We start from the raw sequence: 27,598 nt of genomic DNA, 5'->3' as shown, positions 1-27,598 counted from the left end.
CCATTAGGTATCCTTGTCTAAGACATTGAATCTACTCAAACCTCTAAATCTATTGGTTCATAGGAAATATAGGGAACAGAGGAGCAAGTTAAGCAATACCATAAGGAAGCAATTGGCCAAATCCAGAGTGCAGGACAGTCTACAGAAAAAGTGACCCAGTTTCTTCCATAAATCAGTGACATAAAAAAAGGGAGGATAGACTATTGTTGTGCCCAAGATTGCGAATCCGAGAAACCGCCAAGGAGCCGACACCGATGCAATCACACGAGGGTTTATTTACAAGCTCGAGCCTGGGCCCAAGTATACCCGACGCAGCGGAGCAGGGACTTGAGCCCCGAGACTAAGAGGCTTAGCAACTTTATAGGGGCCAGTGGCCAATGGGATACACAGAAAAGTTGCACAGTCGTGCTGGTCCGCTGAGCCGGATTTCCGATTAGGGTGTGTCCTGGTCTTTGATTAGGCCGGGGCAGTGCCCTAAGTAATAAGCAGGTCAGCACAAGGCAGGTGCAGCCCAAAATAGAGTCAGTCCTGCTCTGCTTGTCCAGGGGTAGGGGATTTTGTTCAATTTCCTGGGTCCCACAACTATTATAAAATAAAAGAGACCTAAGAAGTCTATTTTTAAAAAGTGCAGTGGGTGGGTCTTGTTCAGATCCTGATCTGAATATGTCAAGTATAGAAAGACATCTTAAAAACAATTAAGAAAATTTGGGCAGCCCGGGTGGCTCAGCGGTTTAGCGCCACCTTCAGGGCATGATCCTGGAGACCCAGGATCAAGTCCCATGTCAGGCTCCCTGCATGGAGCCTGCTTCTCCCTCTGCCTGTGTCTCTGCCTCTCTCTTTCTCTCTGTGTCTCTCATGAATAAATAAATAAAATCTTTTTTAAAAAAGAACAATTGAGAAAATTTGAATATGAACTAAGAATTAAGGAATCAATGTCAATGGTGTTGAATATGATGTTGGTATATGATTATGTGTATTTCTTGATATCCTTCTCAGTTACAGATTATATACCAAAGTAACTACTGTAAAATTTTCATTAAAATCCTCCAGCCACTGTGAAAAACAGTATGGAAGTTCCTCAAAAACTTAAAAATAGAATTACAATATGATCAGGTAATCCCACTACTAGGTATGTACCCGAAGAAAACAAAAACCCTAATCCAAAAGATATATGCATTCCGATTTTTTTTGCAACATTATTCACAATAGTCAAGATGTGTAAGTAACCCAAGTAACTGTCCATCCATAGATGAATGAATTATACACACACACACACACACACACACATACATACATACAATGGGATATTACTCAGTTATACAAGATGACACCTTGCCATTTGCAACAACATGGATGGATCTAGAGGGTAGAATGCTAAGTAAAATAAGTTAGAGAAAGACAAATACTATATAGTTTCACTCATATGTGGAATTTAAGAAAACAAAACAAATGGACAAAGGGAAAAAAAGAAAAACAAAACACTCTTAGATGCAGAGAACAACCTAGTGGTTGCCAGAAGGGAGATGGGTGAGGAAAGGGGTGAAACAGAGGTGACTAAGAGCTGTAATGTATAGACATTTTAAATCATTATATTGTACATATGAAACTAACAGAACACTATATATTAATTATTCTTCAATAAAAATAATAATTAAAAAAATAAAATCCTCCAGCCAGTTGGAAAAAGATTGGAGGCTAGATGAAATAAGAATGGCAAAATGATAATTGGTAAAGCTGTGTGATGGTATATGGAAATATATTATTTTCTCTTATTAATGCTTGAACACTTTCATAATAGAAAGGGTTTTTTTTTGTTGTTGTTTAATCTGGACCAGGAGGGGTATGAGCCCTGGCTTCCATTCTGATTTTCCCTTAATTAGCTGTGTGATTCTGGCCAAGTCACTTCATTACAGTACCTCAACTCTCTCCTCATAATTCAGAAATAATAACTGATTAAAATTTATCATGTTTGCCACATACCTAGAATTATACCGAGTAGTACAAAGGAACAAAAAAACTACATATCCTACCTATTCTCAAGGCATCAGGGTGGGGGAAGGGGCGCAGGAGGAAAGGAAACAGGGCTTTTGGAAATGTAGAATATATAAAGAAGAAAATGTATCACCTCTACTTCCACCATGCAGACATAACAAATTGAGGCTTTTAGCGTATATTCTACACCTTCTAGACATTTTTCTATGAAAATATATGCATGTCTTTAAAAAGAGACATGTGAACAATACTGTATGTGCTCTTTCATGGCTTGTTCTTGTTTTGTTTTTGTGTGGGTGTGTACTATTATATCCTTTGGGTGATCATATCAAAGTACATCAAAACATTATAGATATAAAACATTACCTAGTTTAGTGCCATTTTCTTCCCACAGCTGTTTCATTAACTACAATCAGCCTTTTAATGAATATGTACTACATGTGCCAAAGGAATGGTCATCTCTGGTTTGAACTCTTACAGCTGGTCTCCTGGCTTCTAGTTTTACCCTACTCTAATCCATCCTTCACACAAACACCAAAGTGATCTTCCTGAAATACCCTTATGTCACTGCTCTGCTCAAAAGCATTCAAGAGGTTATGTACTGTATGATTCCATTTATATGACATTCTCAAAAAGACAAAACTATAGAGACAGGGAACAGATTAGTGGTTGTCAAGGGTTAGAGGTGTTGGGACGGTGTGACTCCAGAGGGGTAGTATGAGGTAATTCTTTGGGGGTATTGGAATTGTTGTGTCCTGACTGTAGTGGTGGTTACATACATCTCTACATGTGTTAAAATTCATAAAGCTGTATATTACCCCCAAGATGTCAACTTTTCCATGTGATAATTTTTGGAAAGTCTTCAATGGTTCTCCATTGCATAGATTCAAATTCAGCACTTAGCTAACATAAGGTCCTCCATCGCTCTCCAGGCTACCTTTCCACCCTCATCTCTTACTGAGCCTCACCCCCAATGCTCACTATATTCCAGGCACACTAAACTGCTTGCTGTTTGGTGAACATATATGCCATATGTGAACCTTGATACCTGTGTGTCTTTACTTGCAATGTTCCCTCTGCTAAAATGTATGTCCACCAATGGCGACCCTACTTATCTTTCAAGGCTTAGTTCAAATCTCACATCCTCTGTGGACCTTTCCTCAGCTCCTCAGAATTAAATCTCTCTTTCCTCAATGCTCCCACAGCACTTTGCTTAGATCTCATTGCCTGACACCACCAAGTGTTATAAAGTAAAGCCCAGGCAGAAGTGTGCTCCAATGATTAGGCAATAAAACCCCCAACCTTGCTCAGAAGTATTCACTTAGCATCAAGCATTTGCATTCCTTCTTTCCTCTCCTCGGTACCCAATGACCCACTGGTTTCCAGGCCAGGTTACACCAGCACAGACTTTATTTTTTAAAAAGATTTTATTTATTCATGAGAGACACAGAGAGAGAGGCGGAGGGAGAAGCAGACTCTCTTTAGAGAGCCTGACACGGGACTCGATCCCAGGACTCTAGGATCATGACCCGAGCCAAAGGCAGACGCTCAACCACTGACCTACCCTGACATCCCCACCTGTAGATTTTAGACCTTCCCTGTTATTTACCTCCCCATCCTTCAAACCCCAGCTTAAACTTCATTGTCAAATACATTCCTGCTTTTCTGCTCTGGCGCTGAATTCCTGGCTTGGCCTCTGAGCACATGATTCTTCCATGCCACTCCCAGGGATGGTCTAGCTTTCTGACCTATGCCTACTCAATCCTACTCTCCTGGCTGGAAGACAAGGGAGCTTGCCTAGCAGGTGTGGGTACCTGGAGCTGAGGCTGGTGGGAGGAGTGTCTCATTGCATTGGTAAGTGAGCCAATCCAACGCAAAAGAGCAAATTGGAGAGTCAAGTGAGGCAAGCAGAGGTTGGTAAACCAGAGAAGCAGAGCCAAATTACGTCAAGAGAGTAAGGAGGGACTGGAACCTAAAGCCAAGAAAATGAGCACATGTGGATGGTTGGGAACCATGTTAGAGCAGGCTAAGCCATAGGCTAGTTGGGTAAATATTAGAGATATGGGACCTTTGCCTATTCCCTTCTGTGTTAAATGTGAATGCACTTGCCCCATTTAAAGAGCCAAAGATAAAAAAATAAAGAGCCAAAGATGAGTATAAAATACCCGCCTTCTTCAGTCCTACCCAGTCTAGATTATGGAGCCCAACATCTATGAGAGGCAGTGTGGTAGACTGAAAAGAATATGAGCTTTGGAATCAGACCAGAGTTTAGGGTCACTTGGGTGGTTCAGTGGTTGAGTGTCTGCCTTCAGCTCAGGTCGTGATCCCACGGTCATGGGATCAAGTCCTGCATAGGGCTCCCCACAAGGAGCCTGCTTCTCCCTCTGCCTATGTCTCTGCCTCTCTCTGTCTCTCATGAATAAATAAATAAAATCTTAAAAAAAAAGCCCAGAGTTTAAGTTCTGGCTCTTCTTCCCCCTTATTAGTTGTGTGACCTTGTGTAGTCACTTAGCTTCAGCTTCTTCATCTGAAAAATGGAGATAGCATCTACCTCAGAGGATCATTATTATGATGAAATTATGTAAATGAGCCAACGTGGACTTTGGTATCTAATAAGCACTCAACAGATGACAGCCCACTTCTTTCAAGGACACCTATCATAATTTGCCCTCATATTTCTGGTTAGTCATATGCAATACAGGTCTCTATGCAGATCTTAAACTTGAAAGCACTGTGAATTATTTTTTACATGTATTTACTTTTTTTTAAGATTTTTAAATTTTATTTATTCATGAGAGACACACACACAGAGAGAGAGAGAGAGAGAGAGAGAGAGAGAGAGAGGCAGAGACACAGGCAGAGGGAGAAGCAAGCTCCCCTCGGGAAGCCCGACACAGGACTCAATCCCGGGACTCCAGGATCAGGCCCTGAGCTGAAGGCAGCGCTAAACCGCTGAGCCACCCGGGCTGCCCCATGTATTTACTTTTTAAAGTAATATCTTTTACTCATTGCAAATACCATGTAAAGTTATACAAAATTTAAATTTTACAAACTATTTAACACAGAAGACATCCCCCCCAGAACCCTCCAACCCAGAAATGCTGTAAAGAATTTGGAACATTTTTAACTAGCTCCCCCAGCTACCATATTGTTTGCTTTGTTTTTGTTTGTTTTTTTTTTTACAAAAACAGGATCACTGTTAAAGTATGGAGACTCAGAATTTTTTTTAAAGTTTCTTACAAATAGAGTGTACATGTGTCAAAGTTTAATTTTAATTCTTAAAGGAGGAAACCAGCAAGACGGCAAAGTTAACTCGAAAGAGGATATGAGAACTAGTATTTTATTTTATTTTTTAAAGACTTTATTTATTTATTCATGAGAGACACACAGAGAGAGGCAGAGACACAGGCAGAGGGAGAAGCAGGCTCCATGCAGGGAGCCGACGTGGGACTCGATCCTAGGACTCCAGGATCACGCCCTGGGCTGAAGGCAGGCGCCAAACCGCTGAGCCACCCAGGTGTCCCGAGAACTAGTATTTTATAGTCAGTTAAAAAAACAAAGAAATGCTAAAATCATATTGCTAAGGTAGAATTAAAGCTGATTAATGTCCTACGGGGTACTAACAACCAAAATCATGCTGCCTTCTTTAGGTGGATAGAAAATATTGTTGCATTTTGTCAGTTTTACAGATTTGTAAAATGACCGAACCCTTATCACTTGTGCTAAATTACAATTCTCCGGGCGTAGAGTCAGATGACTCTTGGGCCCGTTAGAAAATGCTCTTAATGTGACAGTAAAGCAGCAAGTAGGGGCACCTGGGTGGCTCAGCGGTTGAGCGTCTGCCTTAGGCTCAGCTCCAGATCCTGGGATAGAGTCCTGCATCAGGCTCCCCACATGGAGCCTTCTTCTCCCTCTGCCTGTGTCTCTGCCTCTCTCTGTGTGCCTCTCATGAATAAATAAATAAAATCTTTAAAAAAATAATAAAGCAGCAAGTAATCATCTTTTCCTTTTGTATTAGTTTCCTAGTGCTAATATAATAAATCATCACAAGCTGTTATAGCTTAAACACACACACACACACTTATCTTCTTACAGCTCTGGACGTCAGAAGTCCACAATCACTTTCACTGGGCTGAAATTAAGGTGTTGGCGGGGACCTGCTCCTTCTGGACACTCTATGAGAGAATGTCTTCTTGTGTTTTATAGCTTCTAGGGGTGCATTTCTGTTTATGGCCTCTTCCTCTATCTTTAAAGCCAACAGCGTCACATCTTCAACATCTTTGTTTCCGTCTTCACCTCACCTCCTCTCTTATGAGGACCTTTATGATTACATCCAGCACACCCACATAATTCAGGGTAATCTCTCCATTTCCAGGACAGCTGGTTAGCAACCTCAATCCCCCACTTAATTCCCCCTTACCGATAACATAATGTATTCACAAATTCTGAGGATTAGGATGTGGAGATCTTGGAGGGGGCACTATTCTTCCTGTATCTATTCTTCCCGGTTTCCAAGTTTTGAATAATTCTTCATAATCTTGGCCTATACATTGTGTTTTCAACTTGCTTTTTTTCATACTGTATACATCTACCCCATTTTTTTTAGTAGACAAAAAAGCTACATTAGTTTCAGGTATACAACTTAGTGATTTGACAAGTTTACATATTATGCTTTGTTCACAAGAATAGCTACCATCTAACACCATACCTCATTACTACAATATTACTGATTTATTTCCTATGCTGTGCCTCTTATTTCCACGACTTCTTCATTCCATAACTGGAAGCCTGTGTCTCCCTCTCCCCTTCACCCATTTGGCCCAATCCTCTACTCCCTTCCCTTCTGGCAACCATCAGTTTGTTCTCTGTATTTATGGGTTTAATTTTGCATTTTGTTTCTGCATTTTTAGGTTCCACTTATGAGTGAAATCATATGGTATTTGTTTTTCTTAGTGTAATTTATTTCACTTAGCATAACACCCTCTAGGCCCATCCATGTTGTCTCAAATGACACAATCTCATCCTTTTTATGGCTGCATATTCCATCTTATACAGACACACAACACACACACACACACACACACACACACACCTATCTTATCCATTCATCTATTGTTGGATACTTAGGTTGCTTCCATATCTTGGCTATTGTAAATAATGCTATAATAAACATAGTGGTGCATACATCTTTTTAATGGCTGGACAGTATTCCAATTATAGAATTGACAGAATTTAATCATTTTCTTACAGATGGAAATTTAAGTTGTTACCAATTTTTCACTGTTACAAACAGTGCTGTAATGAACATTCCTGTACATATCTCTTTGCACAAGTGTGGCCAGGTTGCCATAGGAAAAATTCCTAGAGGTTAAAATTTGGAGGCAGAAAGTATGCCTGATTAATTTTGACATATATTGACAGATTGCCTTCCAAAAATTTGCACCAATATTGCACTCTCATGCCGGTGATGAGAACCAGTGTCTATTTATCTCCAATATCACTTAAATTCAATATCTGGGATTCACATTTGAGTCTTTCAGCATCTATAGAGCACTCTGAAATATCCATTTAGCTTTTCCTTGGCACAAAATGAGTTTAATAACTGTTTTAATAAATTAAAGGTTAGAACAATGCAAATTCACATGTACAACTCAGAGGGCTTGTCCCCAAAATGAATGATACAACGGTAACAGAGCTAATATGTGTCAATGTGCCTTGAATATAATACCGTGCTCTTCAGATGTTATTATCTCCATACATGAAAGTGTATTGTTTTCACATTTAGTTCCCTTAGCTCACACAGGTCAGCCTTGCTACTTCCCAGTTTCACATGGGAAAGTTTCACATGCTTTATTGTCAAGATTCATATCATACTTTCACTGAGCACACCAGAGGTTCTAAAGTCTGTGACTAAAGTGTATGACTAATGGTGCTAACCCTCCAAGAGAAAAGGCATAAGATTATGGACATGTGTAGCCCCCCTTAAGACAGTAATAAAGGCTAATAGCAAAAGTTTCAAAGAATGAGGATTCCCACTCTTGGGTAGGTAAATCTTTTGGAGGGCCCCAAGGCATCTGCTTTTATGCATACGGCTTTTCAGAAACAGAACTCCACAGGTTTTGTGGGGTTTTTTTAAGATTTTATTTTTAAATAATCTCTACACCAAATGTGGGGCTCAAATTTACATCCCTGAGATCAAGAATTGCAACACTCCATGGACTGAGCCAGCCAGGCATCCCAGAACTCCACGGGTTTAGATGGAATGTCCTGGTGGGATGTTCTACCCTTCAGCTGCTCACACCACCTTTACCCTGGAAGTAGCAATCAACTCTGAAAGCTGATGAACATGACCTTGTGAGGTGTAGGCGGGAGCAGGCTAGCTGAGAGAGCACTGAATGTTGACTTAGGCTCTCAGGACTGTGACAGCTGAGGGAGGGGCATTATTCTTCAACATTCATATCCCCTGGCCTGCTTCAGAACTAGGAGTCAGCTTCTCAGGAGGTGTAAGGACAATGTTGCTAAGAGGAAGTATAAGAGAGTAGGCTTCAGCACTCCCCTGCTGTGATTGGTTGTTTGAGGTGGTGGGGGTGAGGAGAGTCCTACAAACCTAAGTACGAATTGCTCCCTCCAGTTTTATTACCACAACAGGGTCTAGAAGGTTTAAGAACACACAGGAAACAAAATCCTGAAATTAGAAAGGAAATGGGTCCATCTACCACTATCCCTCACCCTACTCTCCCACTCCCTGTATATAACTACATGTAAACATAAATATAAGTACATATAAATACATGTGAACACATACTCAATTTCATTCCAGGACTTTTAGGACTTGACCTTTTTCCTCTAGGGTAAGTTGAGTGATGCCTCTTGATTACGAGTGTTTGTAAGAATGCTTGAGATGAACCCAACGATAGCCCAGAAAATATTCCTGGAACCGCTAACATATTAAAATAATTCCACAAAGGACCTAAGAGGATTTAGAGGCTTGTGTCATGATTAAGAGTGGAAGCTCTGGAGCCTGAGTGCCTAAAACTGAATCCTGGCTCTGATATGACCTGTGGCTTTGGGCAGGTCACTTCCCTTTTCTAGGCCTTAGAATCTTCATCTGTAAAATGAAGGATTAATAGTACCAACCTCATGAGGGTTGTTTTGAGGACTGAATGAAAGAAATAGTGCATATAAAGCACCCATGCCAGATATACAGTAAATGCTTATAAATATTAGATATTATTTAATTCTCCTACAGTGCCTCACAGTTCTATGCCCCATAGCCTTCAAAGTATTTGTGGAACAAATGAAACTGACAACTATTAGTTTATTTAATACATTTCCTTAACAGGTCCATTTGCCCGTACTTAGCCTACCGAATTTCCAATAATATGAAAAAAAGCTGTTGCTACATCAGCCTCTCTTTCCCCCAAACTTCATGGTTCTGCCTTCCATTTCCAAGACCCATTTGCTGGCCCCATCTCTGCCTCCTCTCCCACTAAGACTTGCCCCTACACAAGTACCCTGTGTCGCTTTAAGATTTCAAAGTGCAAAAAAGAGAGCAGTTAAAGAGGTGTATGCAGATAGGAGCACTTCCCTTGCCCTACCATCGTATTTTGAAATTTCTCCTTTTCCTGTGTAACTAGAATACTGCTGTGCAACAGGAAGGCCACCACCTAGAGGAGGTTTTGAGAGTTCATTTGCATAAGGTATGGCTAGACTCTCTTCTCCTAGGGAAAGGGCAGCAGGTTTTTCAGGTCTCAAGGTGCTCCATACCCCTCACCCTGAACTCCTTGCATTCCAGAGATATTAAGTCATGGAGGCTGGGGAGGCTATGTGGGGGGAAAAATACACCCGGTCTAGTGCCAAGGCACATGGTTTCTGCCCTGTGTATCTCCACTCTAGCTCTAATTGGCCTGCTTGGCTTGGTGTGTGTCACTGTGTTCTCATCACACCTGTACCTTAAGTAAGCTGATTCACATGCCTTTTATGGACTAAATTACAGTTCCACGCTGCTTCTGATTTTAATAGAAGGGCATATTAACCACTAGGGAGAAATTATTGCTTGAATTCCAAGAGACAGTGTGTTCTTCTGGAGGCCTAATAGATTCATTCAAATTCACCTTAAATTACATAGTCAGAAGACAAGAGTATGAGTTTTTATGACATCAACCTAAGTCTCATCATCAAAGATAAAATGAGGGAGTTGGACTGGAAAAGAAAATATTCACTGCTCCAAAGCGAGTCACTTTACTCTTCCCCAAATCAATTATCCAATCCTTTTAGCTCCAAACAGCGGTTGAAGATGGGAAAACCCACACTAGACATACCAGGAAATAGGACCATTCTGGCTAAGAGCCCCGCTACTTAAAAAGAGGGAATACCTCTACCATAAAGTCATGACACTGGATAAGAGGAAGGGAAATGGCTAAAATTCTTAATGTGATCTCAAGAGTAATGTGATCTTTAGGTTAGGCATCACATGGGAATGAGAAGCTTTAGGTCAGATTGTTCACAATTTCTCAAAACCTTGCAGTAGCAACAGTTGGTACATGCTACTAGGAATTCTCAAATACTGAGATACTGGGTCCCAGGTGGCAGTGGCCCTCCTAACCTCAATTTCTTGGTTACCTTAGAGGCATCTAGCTGACATTCCCATCAAAATACCCAACTGATATGAGATACATGAAAAAAGGAGATATGTATTCATCCACTGGGGGTATGAGAATGAGCAGAAGGTTGATAAACATTCCTTATTGCAAAATAAAATCCTGTAGGCAAAAACCAGTACCAATGATGAGTTAATGTGATCTCGTTTCCCTAGTAGTAGTAGTAGTAGTAGTAGTAGTAGTAGCTGCCATCTAAACCCCAAACAGCATGAAGGTAATATTCCAGCTATTATTACCTTCTCCATCCCCTAAAAAAAACCCCAGCAAAATACTCAGAATAGTAGGAGATGCAAAGCAATCTTCATTTCTTCCTTACATTAAAAACATTTTCAATTACAGTTCAGCCTCTCTGCAATCTATATCAAGTAGTCAAATGCCAAGAGCACAGAAAAACCAGGTTGGAGGGAATTCCTGATAATGAGGCATGAAGTGAGAGATTTTCCTCAACCACTCCATTCCACAAGCTGGTGCCCATGCAGGTCCCTGAGAAAGAGTCATTCTGGCTTATGCCCTGAAGGAATCCTAGTCACCACTCCCTCCTCAGAGTGTGCCTATGAAGGGCTGCTTGAAAAGAGAGGTCTTTGATGAAAGATCACTAGTAAAACCCTAATGGAAAGCTAACTTGTTTGGGGAGCAGCTCTTTTAATAGTGGGGGTTTTCTTCTTAAACCAGAGTTTCTCATTGGAATTAAAAAAAAAAACAAAACAAAAAAACAAAAACAAAAACAAAAAACAACCAGCCATGCTTACAGTTACAATTCCACATTAACCAGCCAGGTTCCTGGGAGGTACCCATAACTAGCAAGTTGTCATACTCTCTAATCAGTCCAGATATGTTCTGGTGGAATTCTGGGCCTTCATCTCAGCCCTAGGAAAACTCAGTAATGCCTCAAGCAAATGAGCAGAGCTACAAGATCACACCCAGAGAGCTTAAGGTGCTTGGAGGTAAATTATCCCCTCGGGCAGCCACAGCTTCCCTGGGTGGGAGGGGGTGTTCACCATATCTCTGATCCTTCTTGGTATACAGTAGCTACCCCCTTTTCCAAACAGACCAGTCAATCTTAAGGACATAAAACCTATTTGGGAGCTGTTCTTTCTTCTTATAGGCTTACCAGAAAATTCAAGAAAATATCCTAGTGAGTACTCACCTAAGAGCCTCATCCTCTCCTTCAATTTCAAAGTTGCTCTTGGCAAACCCCAACCTATCCCCAAATACCCAGAAGATAGAATCAGACAATGCTTGGCCTTGCTTCAGCATCACAGGATGGCTCTGAGTTCTCAATCCTGCCCCGAGGGTGCTGGTGGCAGCAGACACAATGGAGGTAGTCCACTACGTTGTGGGTAAAGAGTGAGCGCAATGGGTGCAAGTACTGGAAGAAAAGGAGCATGAAGCCAATGGAAATCAGGTAAGCAATGATTAGCTGCAAAGCAATCAAGGAATGACAGTAATTCAATAACACTTTCACTCCACAGAACTTGAAAACCAAAACCATGATCACATTCTCTACCAATCTTAAGCTATAGTGCAGGCCCATATGTCCCCAGTTCTGACCTTTGTCAACAAGGTCCCTGTCTGCCAATTTCAACTGCAAAGCTGACCAGCAAGAGAAGTTGATGCCTGCATAGAGGACAGTAATGGAAATCAGCACCACCAGGGTGCCGACCCGGCTGAAATTTTTCTCAATGTTATTAGGCATCTGGGCACCACTCCTCCAGAACTTAACCCAGGGCTCAAAGAGGATGATCAGGAAGTTGAGCAATAAGAAGGGCACAGCTTTCAATTTCAAGGTGGCTGAGAAGAGCACCAGAATCACTAGGCGGGAAGTGATCTCCAATGTCCGCCAGATGGTGATGCAGAGGACTTCTAACGGCCCAAGGCGAATCTTGTATTCATCATACTTGATCTGGATAGCCAACATATTGCAGAGGGTAGCCCCATAGGTGACAGATATCAGGGAAAAGACCATTAGCACAGCTGTAAGAAAAAAAATAACAGAAAAAAAACAGATAATCAGACTATGTTAGCAAAGCTTGAACTCTGACCCAGAGGTCCAGAGAGATGATAGGTGAGACCTGCGGGGCCCAGTGAAGAGAAAATTCATGTATGAACACAGCTGTGTTAGCACAGAAAACAGCATGCACAGAAAAAAATGGAATTAGATAAACTAAAAATATATATATTTGTGATAGGGATTATACCAGTTTTTTTTAAAGCTTATTTTCTATGTTTCTGTTTTCTAAATTTCCCACAATTAACACACATTTTAACTTTAATAATCATATAAGCATCCAAAATGAACCTTTTTTGTATATTTTTTATTGGAGTTCAATTTGCCAACATATAGCCTAACACCCAGTGCTCATCCCATCAGGTGCCCCCCTCAGTGCCCATCACCCAGTCACCCCAACCCCCCGCCCACCTTCCTTTCCACTACCCCTTGTTCGTTTCCCAGAGTTAGGTGTCTCTCATGTTCTGTCACCCTCACCAATATTTCCCACTCATTTTTCTCTCCTTTCCCCTTTATTCCTTTCCACTATTTTAAGAAGAGTGGATCTCAGAACTAATGTTGAGAGGTCACTAACACAGAAAGAACACATATAAAGAGATAAGGCAGCACCCACTTGATGAAATAGGCTTCTGAGCAAACAATGAAGGAGGCAGAAGGAATTCTGAAAAAATCCAGTCCTAGGAAATTCATAGGTAACGCCTTTGGTTACAGAAGTCCTTCTTGACAAACATTATATGGTCTCATTCATTTGGGGAATATAAAAAATAGTGAAAGGGAATAAAGGGGAAAGGAGAAAAAATGAGTGGGAAATATCAGAGAGGGAGATAGAACATGAGAGACTCCTAACTCTGGGAAACGAACAAGGGGTGGTAGAAAGGGAGGTGGGTGGGGGGTGGGGGTGACTGGGTGACGGGCACTGAGGGGGGGCACTTGATGGGATGAGCACTGGGTGTTATTCTATATGTTGGCAAATTGAACACCAATAAAATAGATAGATGATGATAGATAGATAGATAGATAGATAGATAGATAGATAGATAGATAGATAAAGAAATCCCTTCTTTTGGGACACCTGGGTGGCTCAGTGCTTGAGCGTCAGCCTTCGGCTCAGGTCGTGATCCTGGAGTGCTGGGATTGAGTCCCACATCGGGCTTCCTGCAGGGAGCCTGCTTCTCCCTCTGCCTGTGTCTCTACCTCTCTCTCTCTCTGTGTGTCTTTCATAAATAAATAAATAAAATCTTAAAAAAGTCCCTCCTTTGACATGTATCTTCTTTAAGAAACTAATCTTGTATGTATGTCAGGAATGTGTCAGAATGTATACTGAAAATTCCATGAAGGCAGAAAGGACCATGTCTATTTTGTTCACTGCTGTATCCCCAGAGCCAAACACACTGCCTGGAATATAATAGGTGATCCATAAATGTTTGTGGAATTAATGAGGAATTCTGAGTTTACAGAGGCAGCATAAAATATCTACAATTAAAAGCCCTCAGTTCAGCTCTGTGAAAGCTGTGTGAAAGTCACTGAATATCTATGTGCTTTAATTCCCCAATTCACTGAGATCTCTAGAATTGCTTGCATTAATCATCAGCAATATCAATTTATCACCCAGCTGCTTTGGTATATTTTAGGAATCTCCAAACTTCTACCAGAGTTGTTTTAAAAAAATGTTTAGGGGTACCTGGGTGGCTCAATGATTGAACATCTGCCCTTGGCTCAGGTTGTGATCCCAGGGTACTGGGATCGAGTCCCACATCAGGATCCCTACAGGGAGCCTGCTTCTCCCTTTGCCTATGTCTCTGCCTCTGTGTCTCTCATGAATAAATAAATACAAATAAAGTTTTAAGAAATAATAAAACAAATTAATATTAATTTACAAAAATTTTACACCCTACTTCATAGCCCATAACATCCATACCACTGTATAGAGTTTGGTCCCTGGAGGGTCAGTGTGCTCTATAACTTGCTACATTGAATCTCAACTATAGATCACACAGTGTCCCTTTCCTTTTATTCCTTTGTATCAAAGAATACCAATCACTAAAAAAGTGAGAGAGGCCTAAGGGGTAAATCATCCAAAAAAAAAAAAAAAAGCTGGAACTTTGTGTTCCCATAAAAATACTAGCTCCAGGGAACTGGAGCCATAGAGATGTCAACTTAATCTGCAAGGAAAGTGAAGACTTCCCCATGGAAACCCAAAAAGCAGCACAGCTTTGCTTCCAATATCCTTTTCAGCTCTAAGTAGAGTCTTGGAATCTCAAAGACTGGAATGAGAGACTCTCTTGAACTGTTTACTCTTAGCCTGATGTTTATTTATTATTTTTCCATGTTTATTGAGATATAATTGATGTATAATGTTGTATTAGTTTAAGGTGTACAACTTAATGATTTGATACACTCTTAGCTTTATAAACCACTGTTAGTCCCATCCTTAAGTGCTGACGCTTGTAGTTGGGAACATCAGAGGGTATATACATCTAGCCACATGTGGTGATGCTTTCCCTTGAATTAGAACTTATTTATTGGGCAGCCCTGGTGGCGCAGCAGTTTAGCGCCGCCTGCAGCCTGGGGTGTGATCCTGGAGATCCAGGATCGAGTCCCACTTCGGGTTCCTTGCATGGAGCCTGCTTCTCCCTCTGCCTGTGTCTCTGCCTCTCTCTCTCTCTCTGTGTCTCTCATGAATAAATAAATAAAATCTTAAAAAAAATTTCCTTTAAAAAAAAGAACTTATTTATTGATAGTAGTGTAATAAAAGAAAGCCTGATGCAATAAATGTAAAAACACCTTCCATCTGTCTCCCTACAAATAGATTCATGTCATAAGAGATCATAATGCTGTTAGTGAATTTGCTCATCTAGACTGATCCAGATGGTCTCCAAGAGAAAAAGCGATTAGAAAAGAGGTAGCAAGGAGAAAGAAGAGTGGATGAAAATGAAGAAACCTAACCCAGAAAATCACTTACAAGACTTTGAGATGGTACTCTCAGGAAGTTTTTAATAGGAGAAATTGCCAAAGAACTTAAAACAAGGCCTTGGAAAAGGTTTCCCTTACATCCTTTGTATGGTGATATAGTTAGAAACATGGGCTCTGCAGGCAGACCTCTTGGATGCCAATCCAATCTTGCCATCTATTACTTCTCAGTGCCTCTATTTCCTCATTTGCTAAAAAGGGGATAATAATTACATCACAGGGTTCTTGTAAAGATTAAGTGAAATAATTACATGCAAGGGACTTAGAGAAATGTTCAGAACATAGCAAATGCTATCTGCTAGCTCCTATCATCATCATCATTCACTATTTCCAAAAGTGTAGTACATGCATTCCTCCTACTTAGACACTACCCTGACACTTAGGAAGTCAGGTGATTTAAAAACTAATAGAACAGGGATGCCGGGGTGGCTCAGTGGTTGAGCATCTGCCTTTGGCTCAGGTTGTGATCCTGGGGTCCTGGGATCGAGCCCCACATCAAGTTCCCCACAGGGAGCCTGCCTCTCCCTCTGCCTATGTCTTTGCCCCTGTGTCTCTCATGAATAAATAAATTCTTTAAAAAATAAAATAAAAACTAATAGAATACCTAGAAATAAGCCTTACAAAAATGTGCAAGACCTTTAGCAAGAAAACTATACGACTTTACTGAAGTACATTTCATGAAATATTTATGTACTTCAATAAAGTTGTATAGTTTTCTTGTTCCAGGCCTTGCACATTTATGACATAAATTATGGGGATAGTTCATGGATGTAGACTTATCTCCAGACTCATCAAGCTGGATATGTTAAATAGGTAGAGGTTTTTGTCAATTATACTTCAATAAAATGATGTAAAAATATTTAAAGAAACGGAGAGAGATGTCATCTTGTAATATGAAGCTGATTGGTCCTACAAAGATACACATTCCCTCCGAAATAACCTAAGTAATTTAATGCATTACCAATACACAATCTCAGTGGTTTTTTTTTCTTTTTTTGTTGTTACCCTTTTGCCTTGTTTTGTATTTTGGCAGGGGAATTGACAAACTGATTGTGGAAATGCATCTATTTGGAAGATGAACCTAAACTGCCCTATCAGATAGGAGCTGTGAAAGGCCTTTGTAAGAAGTTCACAAGATCTAAAAGCAATAAAGAACTTAAGCACATAAAAATTTAATACTTCAGAAAGCCAGAAGATAAAATTATCTTGTGTATCTTATATATGGTATGTTCCACATGTGTTCATGCACATTTAAAATGTATACACATACAAAACATACAAATGTATACATACACACTTATCTACAGCAGAGAAAGGATTAATACCAGAAGAAAATAGCTCTTATAAATTAATAAAAGACAACCCACTACAAATAAGCACTTTAAAGAACAAAATATCTAAACATGAAAAGATGTTCAGCTGTCTTCACAATTAAAAACAAATTATTTAAGTAATCAGTTATAATTATACAACTAAATAATATTTAGCTTAATATACAAAGAAAAAGGATATTCATACCCTTAGGAATATAAATTCATACAACCTTTTGGGAGGGCTATTTGCAGTACTGATAAAATTCCAAACATGCATATCCTTTCACCCAGCACTTCTATTGCTAAGAATTTAGCTACAAAGTCTCATTCTAGTACACAGATACTTAGAAAGATGTTCACTGGAGCATAGTTTGTAATTAGAAAAAACTTTTTTGAAGGGGAAAATCAGAAACAAATTTTAATCCTACCAATAGAAGATTGGAGAAATAAGAAAGAATGGTCCAGTTCATATAAGGAAAATATATATTATATATTTATCATTTATTATTATGAAGTATGCATATATAAATAACCATTGAATAAAGATATATTGGCATACTTTTGAAAAAGACATGTTGAATACAATGTTTTTTTTAAAGATTTTATTCATTTATTCATGAGAGACACACACACAGAGAGAGGCAGAGACACAGGCAGAGGGAGAAGCAGTCCCCACGCAGGGAGCCCGATGCGGGACTCGATCCCGGGTCCCCAGGATCACACCCTGGGCTGAAGGCAGACGCCAAACCACTGAGCCACCCGGGCTGCCCGAACACAATGTTTAATACAGCCCTTTCTTACAAAAATACATAATACATAATAAATATATATTGTATGTATGTTTACATAGTCAAAAAAGTCTGGAAGGATATACACTGAATAGTTAATAGAGATTACTTTTGGGGAGTAAAATTACATCTCCTATTTAATATACATTCTGTGTGGTTTTGAATCTTTGCCATAACCATGTCTGATTTTTAAAATTAAAAAAATAATGGCCAAAAATAGAAATACGTGATCATAACAAACATTTTAAACCATAGAAAGTTCGAACCATACAGAAGGGTATAAGGTAAAAGGCAAAAGTCTACAGACTTCTCATCTTCACTCCCCAGAGGTAAATAGTTTCTGATATATCTTTCCAGAAATTTTCGATACGAATACAATTCCTCGTAGGCCAAATGGCTTGTGCATGCATTACTTTTGTAAAGTATACATATTTTAATTAGATACTTTGATGACCTTCAAAATTCTCAGGAGGAAAAGCATCAACATTTCCCTTTCTCTTCACATCACTGTCAATTCTAGGTAGGTAAAAAAGCTTTAAGACCAACAGAATGTCATGAACAATTCTTAGCGGAGGAAAAGAGCAAAGGGCACAAATTCCCTCCTTATATTCATTTGCAACATGGGGCTTTGCAAGCAGCTGTGTACCCACAGCTGTATCAGCTCCAGCCCAAGCAGATGAGGCTAATCTTGAGCTGTTAAAACTCATTAACCGTACTTTATCTTGACTTTGAAAACATGACTCACATTTTCTCCTCTCTTAGAGGTCTTACTCATCCAAGGATCCGTCTTTTACAAGTGGGAACTTAAGACTGTGACCTCTTGGGTAACTTCCCTCAACAATCACACAGAAGATCAGAATTGGGGGGATCCCTGGGTGGCTCAGCGGTTTAGCGCCTGCCTTTGGCCCAGGGCGCGCGATCCTGGAGTCCCAGGATCGAGTCCCGCGTCCGGCTCCCTGCATGGAGCCTGCTTCTCCCTCCTCCTGTGTCTCTGCCTCTCTCTCTGACTGTCATAAATAAATAAATCTTTAAAAAAAAAAAGATCAGAATTGGGACCAAACCTCATTCTCATTGGTATTCATTCCCTATTCACCCTATTTCTTTCTCCCCCCTGGAGAGAAGTGATTAAACCAGTGGTTCCCAAACGTGGCTGATCAGAATCAACTGGGGGTATTTTAAAATAATAATAAAAATACAGATTCCTGGCCTCCCCACACTCAGACTGAGTGAGGTCTGAGTAGGAGATGTAAGTTTTTAAAAAGGAGCTTTCACCCAGTAATAGGTTTTCTCATGATCAGTAATATTTGGGAACCTCTTATTAAAAGATGACCATCCTTACACCAAAACAAATGGAAAGTCCTCAGGATAATTTAAACACTCTGGTCTAGGGAAAATGTCCTACTGACTGAAGGTATTACCATCTTCTCTGGGCCCAGAAAGGCTCATCTGTGGCAGTTTTGGTCTTAAATAGCTTACCCCAGTTAAGAAATGTGGCAGGCCTAAGATGTCTGGCTCCCCTAGTTCTTTATCTACCAGCACTGTCCAAAGGTTCTGTAATACCACGCTGCCCAGTACAGTAACCACTCACCACACACAGCTATTGAACTCTTGAAATGTGGCTTGTATGACTAAGGAAGTAAATATTTTAAAGATTTTATTTATTTGCGAGAGATAGAGCACAAGGTGGGGGGAGCAGCAGAGGGAGAGGGAGAAGCAAGCTCCTTGGTGAGCAGGGAGCCCAACATTGAGCTTGATCGCAGGACCCTGAGATCATGACCTGAGCCGAAGGCAGACACTTAACCGACTGAGCCACCCAGGGACCCTAGAAGTAAATTTTTTATTTCATGTTTCATTTTAATTTAAATAGCCACATGAAGCTGGTGACCAGTGTATTGGACAGCTCAGGTCTGGATTTCTAAGACCCTTGATTTAAATGGAGCCCTCCCCTCTCCTGACCCACTCACCTCTACCCAGGGGGACCTCTGCAGAGATCAGAGTCACATAGAGCTGATAGGTCAGCTGGGGCACTGAGCCCAGGAAGGCTTGGATCTGTGACATACGCTTGTAGGCATTGCGGTGCATGGCCAGGGTCCGGATGGAGTGGCCCACCTCCCATTCTATCAGCACCTCCTCGCCATTTATTAGCATCTTCTTTCGGGTGAGGCTGACATAGGGCTCCTCCTGCCCCTCTTTCTTCCACAGTGTGAGGTACTTAATCATGGCCTCCAAACATCTGCAGAAATAAAGCATCATGGGTACTTAACTAAAGCTGTCCTGGGAAAGAAGGTTGGGGAAGGGGGGGGTTAATAATACAATTCAGGGAGTTTGTGCTACTTTTTGCCATTCCTTAATTCCCATTCTACTCATTTCTTGTAAGTCAAAGAGATAGTTATGTCTGCTATAAGTTACTTGAGTCTAAATCCTTTTTTGTTTGGTCGGTCATCTACTGACCTGAGAACACCATTTCATAGTGTTACTTGGAGGATTTAAGGAATTTGCTTGGTCTCCTTAAGAATAAGCCTATGGTAGAAAAGCACCTTGAACACAAAGACATTAAATAATGTGTTGAGAGAAAATGATGAAGGCTCTTAAAGGCCCTGGTTTTCATAACACCTCAAGTTCCTGAGGTAAAGCAATCTGTATGCAAAGCATTTAGCTCTATACTTGGGGCTTTTGAGTTCTGCTTTTTTCAGGACAAAGCCCACAACTATAATTGTCTTGCCAAAAAGTCTTGGACGGGATCTAGAAAAAACCTCACATCTATACAGTAATGCCATTCAATAACAAAGGTACTTAAAGACTTGACAACTCAGAACTGAATGTGCTACATACCTAGGGAATATCAAAAGATCTCTCTAAAAGTTGTTTTGGAGACCTCTTGACCTATTTGGGGCCAACAGCCTTTTAAACTTCTTTCTTTACAAAGAGGAAAACATCTTTACCAACCTTGAAATAGTGATAAGACCACATTTCTTGCTGTATCCTTCCCATCTCTCCCATATAAATCAGAAGTCTTTAAGCAGTTCTGATGTGGTGAATAGAAGAGAAGCAACTAGAACATCTTGTTTTGGAACACCTGAGTTACCACTTCCTCCACTCACCCTGACATGAATGGAAACTGTGGACTATTATAATAAGTAAAAACAGTTGTGGTGAAAATTAAGCCATCTTTCCTGACTGAGGGTATGGGTTGTATTTATCTTGCCCACCATCCTTATCATATGGTGAGTATTTGATAAATATTTTCTGAGTAAATGAAAGAGTAAAAAGGAAGAATACAGGGTGAGAAATGATGGGAGGAGAGGATAATAATAATGGCAATGTAATTTAATGGAAAAATAGGCTAAAGACAAGCTCAGAGATTTATATGCTTCCTAGGCCTTTGGTTCTGAGGTTTGGAACATGTGCTGCCTGCTATTCTCCACAGGATCCCTTTGAGAGTGGGGCATATGTGCCAGTCTAAAGCATGCAGCTTCCTCCTAGAAAGTGGATGTTTCAAACTCTAAAACCTGGGAGAGGAAAAGGTGGAAGGAGGAGAGAACACAGAAGAAAAAAGCTAAGTGCATTTCCAACAAAATATTTTAGATTTTAACCTGGGCCCATCAGTGCTATTGCTAAATAAAATACTGGGGGAGGTAGTGGCAGGAAGAATTCTGTTTATGCTTCTAAAGGCTATTTAGTGATTTAAGTAAGAGTGTTTGACTTGGTTATAAGCTTTAGTAAGTTAGGGTACATTTTGGGGATCCCTGGGTGGCTCAGCGGTTTAGCACCTGCCTTTGGCCCAGGGGTGATCCTGGAGTCCTGGGATCGAGTCCCGCGTCGGGCTCCCGGCATGGAGCCTGCTTCTCCCTCTGCCTGTGTCTCTGCCTCTCTCTCTCTCTATGTCTATCATGAATGAATGAATGAACGAATGAATGAATAAATAAATAAATAAATAAATCTTAAAAAAAAAGTTAGGGTACATTTTCATTTTCGGAAGTGTCTTTGTATCTCATATCAGGGAGCCAGGCCCTCCAAACATCTTCATGTAGCTAATAGTACTGATTAAGTTCCTTCCTCTCTAAAAAGTAATTTGCCTTGAACATAAGCATATCAAGGATATAATTTATGAGCTTTTAATTATTTCTTCCCTGCTGTCAGGTTAGCTATTATAAATGCTTTCCAATCATTTCTAGTGGAAGCTAAACAACAAAAATGAAATATAGTTCTCATTATTCCATATGATGGGTCCAAATCAAAGATGGCTCGAGAGGCCACAAAGCAAAGGAAGTCTAAACTCTGGATTGGGGCAGTACATGCTGAAATTTGCATCTTGAGAGTGTTTGATCTGTTAACTCAACAGACCACCTTTGAAAAAGGAGAGAAGAATGGTTTCCTTGTTCCTCTGATGCCATCTCTAAATTTGTTTTTTGTTTTTTTCCAGAGACAGAGCAGAAGCATGCACATGCACTCAGTGGGGAGGGGTAAAGAGGGAAAGGGTGAGAGAGGGAGAATCTTGAGCAGGCTCCACACCCAGCACAGAAACCCACTCGGGTTCCATCTCAGGACTCTGACCTGAGCTGAAATCATGAGTTGGACACTTAACCAACTGAGCCACCCAGGAACACTAATGTTTCTAAATTTCTTGGTTCCAAGTTCAAGATGAGGTCTTTCTTTTTTTTTTTTCTTTTTTTTTTTTTTTTTTTTGAGGTCTTTCTTTTACAGCTTAACTTCAAAGATTTAGAATTGGAAAGAACTTTTAGATTACTTGGTCCAAATGTTGCATATAGGCCAGCTGAGTCACATCTGACCAACAGCTGAGTCACATCTGACCAACAGCTGTGGTTTGTTTGGTCCAAGTTGTGTTATTTAATTAGTCAAGTTGCCAAAATTTTAAATGATATATCATATCAAATCTTGTCTTGGAAGCTTCTGTTGAAAAGTTGGGGAATCTGGCAATACTGGGTCTGAGTTCCAAGAGTGACACAATGGGCTGGAACTGTAGAGTAGTTGCCTCCTTTAGGCAAATCATGCAGACTCTAGCTTACCACACTGTTCACTACTCTCCATCATTTCTCTAACACTGAGACTTAATTTTCATTTATCATCACACATGAAGCTACTGGTTTTCTCATACTTGGCCCGCTTCACTCATTTATGAGACCTGCCTGGCCGCTGTAAGCGTTTGCGTTTGAGTTGAGACCCATGAGCTGGCCCAACCCACTTATCATACAGATGAAGAAACTAGGGCCCAAGACATCTTCATAGATTTCACCAAAGCCCAGCAACTAGTCAATGACAGAGGGAGGACTAGACTCCAGGCCACTGGAATTCCAGGCTGTTTTTGCTGATATCCCATATTTTCTCCAATGGAGCCTACTCAATCCCTCCTTGTTTGAACACTTATTGATTTAAAAAATTTTAAGGCAGGGGAGTTCTGTCCTCAAATAACCAGTTTCAGACTGTGGTTATTTCTCTAAGGAATAAATATTACCCCATTGCAATTACAACATCAACACTCTGACACATATTCTTCAGCTGACTGCAGGTGCATCTGCCTCTCTTGCAATGAAGACAAACTTGGTCCATTCCTTCCTCCTGACTTTGTAAGTTTTGCAACATCTCCTAACTTGAAAATCCCACAGTGTCCAGATAAGACCGCTGACACAGATGCCTGTCTCCCTAAGATAAGGCACATTCTCATCCTTTCAAGGCAATCTGAATGGAAAGAACTGATATTTAATTACAGTGTGCTACAGCATCCAGATGGAGAGATGGACTATCTTCCTTTGCCCCCTCTAACCTTGTACCTTTATTGCAGAAAGATACAAAGAGATAAACAGGAGACTGATGAACCAAAAGAAGAAAATGAACTACGATGGATTGAGGTACTGAATGACCACAAATAGCTTAAAATACTTTCCAGATGTCAAAGAACTCTGGAAAATTTGAAAATGGCACCACCACCAGCCCAAGCAGCTCAGTGTAAAGAAACCGAATGTGAGATCCAATTAATAGAGTGTCCAAAAGACAGGATCAAAATAACACACTCTGAAGTTATGTCCTGTTTACACAAGTTTACCACATAAGCTGGTCCTATAGCAATTATCACAACTCGAATCCAAATAGCAAACATTGAGTAATGAAGGCATATCAATGGTACCATATATGGTTTTAGAACACAAGTACATGCCACATGTTCACTCTGGTGGCAATAAATATTTAAGATAAGATTTTTTTGGATGGTAGGCAAGTAAGCCCAAGAGTGGGAGGGAATGGGAGAATTGATTAGAGACACATTATCAGTCTTGTAAATATTAGCTTCATCTTTCTCTGCACAAACCGTGGGGGGGGTGAAGTAGAAATTAAAAATTGCTCACCTGATAACAGGTCCCAAGAGGATTAGATGCATAAACAATGAAAGCGGCTTGTCTTTGGCCAGATCTCTGTGAACAAAAATCAGGGTCAACTGGACCATAATGGATGAAAACATAAAGAAGGATAAGGTGTATGTCATCCAGTAGGTTTCACTATTCTTTCGATAGACTCTAACCATGTACAAGGCAGATGCAGCCTCCCCACAGTACAAAAAGGTGGAGAAGAGGATGCCAAATGGAAAGGTAAATCGGGGGTTGGCCCCACGGATGACATCTTCCTCCAGAGATGAAATTGGATCCACGTTAGGCTCCTCCGGAATTTCATAAACTCGGTCCATTGTCGAGGTTCTGAGTGCTTGAGTCTGGTCTTCAGGGCAACCCCCACCCACCCCCAAGAGAACCCTATAGCCACTGCAGTCCAAGTATTGGTGAAGACAGCTGTCAAGTACAATTCCAGAACGGAGATCTGCTAGTTAGAGCAGGAGACGCCCTCTTTCTAGTTTCCAGTTACACTTGTTGGAGTATGGGATGGGGAGCCCAGGAGTACCACTTTGAACTTGACTCTTCATTGGCCCAGGATTCCAATCGTCAATATACGTGCTGTGAAACCTGGACAGGGCCAAAGCAAGCATTTTAGCGCTCGGTCTGGAGTCCAGTTTCAGGCACGAGAAAGGTTGGACACAGCTGTTTCCTTGGCCGCTTCCCCTTTCGCAGGATGCCCACCCCCCCGCCGCAAGAAGGGGGTTAGCCCCTCTACCCGGGCACCAACACTCAGCAGCACCTTCCGAGGAGTCCTGACCACGATGCCCTCTCACCCCTGCCGAAAACTGAACTAGGGCAGAAGAGGGGGTGGAGCCTGAGCGTCCCTTCGGGGGCTCATTCCGGTGCCTAGGTCCCCTAGCTGTCGTTAGGCTGTGGCTGCGAGCTCGCCGGCTCGCCGCTGCTCCCTCCGCGCCCACGCAGAGGCGCGGGTTCTCGAGCCGGCGGCTTGGATTCCCCAAGCTCCGCCCGCACCGCAGCCGCCGGCCGGGGGCAGGAGCCAAGGCACAGCCCCGGCCGGGAGCGCGCGCCCGCGCGTTACGGAGCCAGAGAAAGCCAGAGGGGCTTGTTTTCCACAGAGAAACTTTGCTAGCGAGAAGCACGACGTGTGGGGCGCCAGCCCGGGAGGGCAAAGGCAGACGTCGTCTGCTGCTGGGGTCCTCCCCGGCCTGCAGTTCCAGCTGCGAGAGAGGTCGGGCGGCCTCAGGAACTAAGGCACTGATGACCGGGGCGGGCGAGAGGGGAGGGACGGCTGGGGCCAAACAAACCCAGCCTGCGGGTTCCAAGGCTGGCAGCCCCAAGATGCTCCGTGGGGGCGGGGGGGGGGCGCCACACAAAGAAGCTTGGGCTAGCCTCCGGAATGGCTTCTCACCACGACCCCAGGATCCCGGAGGAAGCCACAGCTTTCCTCTTCCCCCAAAGAAGCAGACGCCCACTTGTACCCCGCCCTCCTGAGCGAGCTAGCTGGCACCCTTGCTCAACCCACGCGGTTAGGCAGGTATGTCTCCCTCGGCCTCAGGGTTGAACTTACCTAGGTCCTATTGCCCTCCAGATAATTACCAGGGCGGGGGGGGGGGGGGGGCGGGGAGGAGACCTGAGAGGCAATTGGGCCATAGTTTCCTTTCCAAACAAGACTGTATTCAGCAGAGGTAAGATAGAAAAGGATGCGGGGCACGGAGTGTCAAGATTCAAGGTCAGCACTGAAGGCTCTTATTATATACCTTGATTTCCCCACTTGCAAAATGAGGCCAGGATAGGAACTTTAGAGTGAACTTCCAGGTCTTTGGCTGGAAGGTTCAGAAGAGGTGCCAAATTCTAAATAGCCTGGAGAGAAGCCAAGAGAGCTGTTAGTAAAAACTGAGAGGGATAACTTAAAGAGCTCAGAAAATTGCCAGGATTCTTAAGATCAATCCTCCCCCACCTCACTGAGCTTTTGTTTTCATGCCTTCATTTGCATAATTCTAACCCCCAGAGAAAAAGAGAAAACATCTGCCTCCTGGTAATAATATAAATGTAGCAGAGCTTGTGCCAATCTCCTTTTGCTGCAGGAAGTCAGTAAAAAGAATCTATGTGATGAGTGGCCAACCAGCAGCCTGCAAAATGACGGCCTGGAGAAAGACTTAGGCTTGCTGTTGTGTTGATTTTTCGGATTCCAGCAATTGCTGCCTCCTTTCCCCATGGCTGATGCAGTGACAAATCAACTTCCAAACATTCTTGCCTTTAAAGCAGGCACACTATCTCAATCTGCACCCGGGCTGGTAGCTGCATTAGCAGGCTTATCCTTCCTTTCCTTTTCACAAGGCAGGTCAACACTGTCTGAGAACACTTCACACAATGGTGTTAATTGGTTGGGGCTTTCAGCTAGCACAGGGTTCTCCACCAACAGTGGAGAACTTCTCAGGGCTTCTTAGGAACCTGTTCTCAAGATGGATCTCAAGTAGCCGACTCGGTTTGCTGAGCTAGGATAAGTTGGTTACCCTAGCATGGGAGAATGAAGCTAAGAAGAACGTAGAATCCCAATTCTTTTAGCCTTTCTTCCCTTCCCTTTCTGCCCTCGGCACTCCCCAGATACACAAATCTATCTACAAGGCCTTCCTACTTTGTTCCTAAACGGCTCCCTCTGGATGCCATTCATTAAAGGCTTTCTATGATCACCACACTACTTCCCTCTCTAACTTCATCATCCGCATTAGCCCACCACGCACCCTTTGCTCCAGTCCAGCAAACTTTCTCATTAGTTATACTGGCCTTGTGCACTTCCACCTCTGTGCCTTGTGGAGGTCATTTACAGTGTCCTTCACTCTTTTTCCATTAGTCCAAACCCTAACCTTCCTTCAAGGGTCAGCTCAAGCACTACCTATTCCAAGAACCCTTCTTTCACCTCCCCAACCCTTGTCTTTGTGCTACTGGTACACGCTCTCACAGAAGTGTAGACTCAGGGAGGGATGTTCAATTAATGTTTACTGTGGTTCTTGTTGATGACAGTAATGATTAAAAAATGGTGACAGTGATGAAGCTTCCTCCCCCACACTTCCTCCAGGAAGCTATGCAAGACTCAGGCACACTCATCTCTAGAAAAGCTATAGCCACTGTAGCTGGGGCATAAAGTCCTTTGGGACACCCACCTCCTCAGTCAATCATCCAGCTCACAGAGGATGCCAGCCCACATGGTATGTCCCTTCTCAGAGCTCCTACGGCACGTGTTTATTTTTTTTGTCAATACCATAATTTAGCACCAAATTACAAACTCTCTCAAGTGTATTACCTTTTCTTCCACAGCTACATTACCTACCACGAGCTCCTTAAAGGCAGATCCCCTACCGTTAACACTTTTTTTGAACTCCCCCATGGCTGATACATACCTGTAACTTTCCTGCCATCTGATCCCCCTCACCTACCAGCTTCTCTGTTTTCAGCCCTAGGACTCTCTGGCGCTTTAGGTCACTAAATCCTGTGGTCTCTTATTTCCCTG

At 41.9% G+C, this 27,598-nt stretch overlaps 1 protein-coding gene across 1 annotated transcript; it reads right to left on the bottom strand.

Moving 5' to 3' along the window:
- Window positions 1-7,200: 7,200 nt before the first annotated feature.
- On the bottom strand, window positions 7,201-25,369 carry XKRX (XK related X-linked). Its single transcript, XM_077887650.1, has 3 exons — window positions 24,091-25,369; window positions 19,696-19,964; window positions 7,201-12,626 (listed from the first exon to the last, which is right to left on the bottom strand). The coding sequence occupies exons 1-3, from the start codon at window positions 24,423-24,425 to the stop codon at window positions 11,881-11,883; spliced, it is 1,350 nt and encodes a 449-aa protein (XP_077743776.1). The 5' UTR covers window positions 24,426-25,369; the 3' UTR covers window positions 7,201-11,880.
- Window positions 25,370-27,598: the final 2,229 nt, after the last annotated feature.

Source organism: Canis aureus, chromosome X (genome assembly GCF_053574225.1).
Source record: "Canis aureus isolate CA01 chromosome X, VMU_Caureus_v.1.0, whole genome shotgun sequence".
NCBI classification, from domain to species: domain Eukaryota; kingdom Metazoa; phylum Chordata; class Mammalia; order Carnivora; family Canidae; genus Canis; species Canis aureus.
The sequence above is the reverse complement of the archived record's forward strand: the minus strand, read 5'-3'. Positions and strand labels throughout refer to the sequence as shown.

Excerpts from the sequence above, each read along its gene's own strand:
- XKRX (XM_077887650.1), bottom strand. The coding sequence starts at position 24,425 with ATGGACCGAGTTTATGAAATTCCGGAGGAGCCTAACGTGGATCCAATT. Across the intron at positions 19,965-24,090 it reads CTCTTGGGACCTGTTATCAG|ATGTTTGGAGGCCATGATTA; the intron begins GTGAGCAATTTT and ends TTATTTCTGCAG. Across the intron at positions 12,627-19,695 it reads AGAGGTCCCCCTGGGTAGAG|CTGTGCTAATGGTCTTTTCC; the intron begins GTGAGTGGGTCA and ends TTTTTCTTACAG.